The 2,023-nt window shown below is 45.4% G+C and overlaps 1 protein-coding gene across 1 annotated transcript; it reads right to left on the bottom strand.

Moving 5' to 3' along the window:
* Window positions 1–1,419: 1,419 nt before the first annotated feature.
* LOC129404340 (uncharacterized) lies at window positions 1,420–1,821 on the bottom strand. The gene has a single exon (XM_055136696.1). The coding sequence runs from the start codon at window positions 1,819–1,821 to the stop codon at window positions 1,420–1,422; it is 402 nt and encodes a 133-aa protein (XP_054992671.1).
* Between the last annotated feature and the right edge of the window lie 202 nt (window positions 1,822–2,023).

The raw sequence follows: 2,023 nt of genomic DNA, 5'->3' as shown, positions 1-2,023 counted from the left end.
GTAACAGGATGACAAATGATACAAGTGACACAATAAAGGTCATGCATGACAAATCTGGAAAAAAAGTTTATTTAATGTAGAACAGTTTTTCCTTTAAAAACAGGAATATGATAAAGGATGAGCATCACATATGAAGGAACCGGCAGAAGAACCCAGGTATGCGGGACCCGGGGCCAAGATCTCCAAGGTTGCTTAGAATGGGATTGGGCCTCTTCCACCAAGATCCCCCATTTTCCAGTAGCTAGGCAGTCACAGCCAGAAACTTCTCCCGGTGCCATGTAGTCCCATCAATGGCCAACATGCAGAGACTATAAAACCAAGCTCCTGGAAGCGACATCTAATAGCCTAGTTCTCTCTCTTGGAGAACCTGACAAACTACAGAGAGTTCATTGCCCGCTCGGGAGAGCCTGGCAAGCTCCCCATGGTGTATTATTCCCCAATAAAGTAACATATATACATACTTCTCAGAGAACCTGGCAAGCTACCGAGAGTATCCAGCCCGCACGGCAGAGCCTGGCAAGCTACCCGTGGAGCATTCAATATGCCAAAAACAGTGACAGTAGGTCTCATTCTCCTGACCCTGAAAGAGCCTCTAATTCTTGTGGAAGACACGTAAGGAGAGGCTGCTAAAATCTCAGAGCTGAGTGTAATAGAGACGTTACTGGTGCCCACTCGAGTAAAGCAACGAACAATGGGATAATATCGATACAGTGATACAATGATGATAAAGATGTTGACTCACAATCAGGGCATAATCTGAAACTCAATCCCATTGAACAAGGGTAAGGAAAATCAGCGTGTAGAGCCAGAAGATGACTCTGAGGCTAAAATTCTTCATTGCAAATGTGAGAATGAGATTCACTCCAGTGGTGCAGTTTGTGACATGTATTATTATGGCCATAGGTTCTCTGTGCCTGGAAGTTCTGCTGTCTTAGATCTCTTGTGATGCAAGACAGCATGTAAAACTACCCATGACCACCATGAGCAGGATTGCAATCCTCAGCCAGTACATATAGACAGTTGCTCCAACACACACATGCTAACAAAAACTATGAGGATGACTGTCATTGAACACCACACGTATAAATGAAGAGTGTGACAGCAGCACTGTCAAGTGTGCAAGGACTGCAATCCAATGTGCGATCCCCAGCAAGCACTGCCAAATGTGAGAACACCAGAGAACAAGATTTACGTCTCCCCCATAATAACAATGCTGAACTTAATGCTAAATTTAATGCTAAAATTAATAAGAATGCTAAAATTAATAAAGAGGAGCAAGATGATACAGTTTTGAAAAGAAATGTAAAATGGAGAGTAGGCCAGATAGGAAAGAGTTTTAACACTGTCACTGTCATCCTGTTAATCATCAATGTACTCGACCGGGTGCCAGTAGTGTCTCCATTTGATCCAGCCCTGAGATTATAGCATTGTAAACGTTCGTAAACTTGTCCTCTCTCCGCGGATGTGGCATGCCAGCTCGATGTCCTTGGACATAATGATGACACGCTTGGAGTGGATGATACAAAAGTTGGTATCCTCTAAGAGCCCCACCAGGTCGGCATCACACGCCTTCTTCAAGACCATGACGGCCAAGCCCTGGGAGTGCAGGTCGGTCTTGAATTCCTTTGCGATCTTGCAAACCAGCTGCTGAAACTGTAGCTTGTGGATAAACAGCTCGGTGGACTTTCGGTAGTGGCGGATCTTGCACAGCATCACCGTGTCAGGCCGGTAGTGGTGTAGCTTCTTCATGCTGCCCATGTCTGGCGCACTTTTGTGGGACGCGTTGGTGGCCAGCTGATTGCGGGGTGCCTTCCAGCCCATTTGACTCTCGCGCCAACTGCTTACTACAGCCTCTTGTTCTTCCCAACTCAACTGGAGACTCCTCCAGGGTTAGAGAAATAAGACCCATTTTTGCTACTGTTGTTGGCATATTCAGTACATCTCGGGTAGCTTGTCAGGCTCTGATTGGGCCTTTAACACTGTAGAGAACTAATATTGAGGCTTTTTTGTTCTAAGTAATTAA

Source organism: Sorex araneus, chromosome 4 (genome assembly GCF_027595985.1).
Source record: "Sorex araneus isolate mSorAra2 chromosome 4, mSorAra2.pri, whole genome shotgun sequence".
Taxonomy (NCBI): Eukaryota; Metazoa; Chordata; class Mammalia; order Eulipotyphla; family Soricidae; genus Sorex; species Sorex araneus.
Note: the sequence above shows the minus strand (reverse complement) of the source record. Positions and strands in the feature narration are given on the sequence as shown.

Coding starts and splice junctions, on each gene's coding strand:
- LOC129404340 (XM_055136696.1), bottom strand. CDS start 1,821: ATGGGCTGGAAGGCACCCCGCAATCAGCTGGCCACCAACGCGTCCCAC.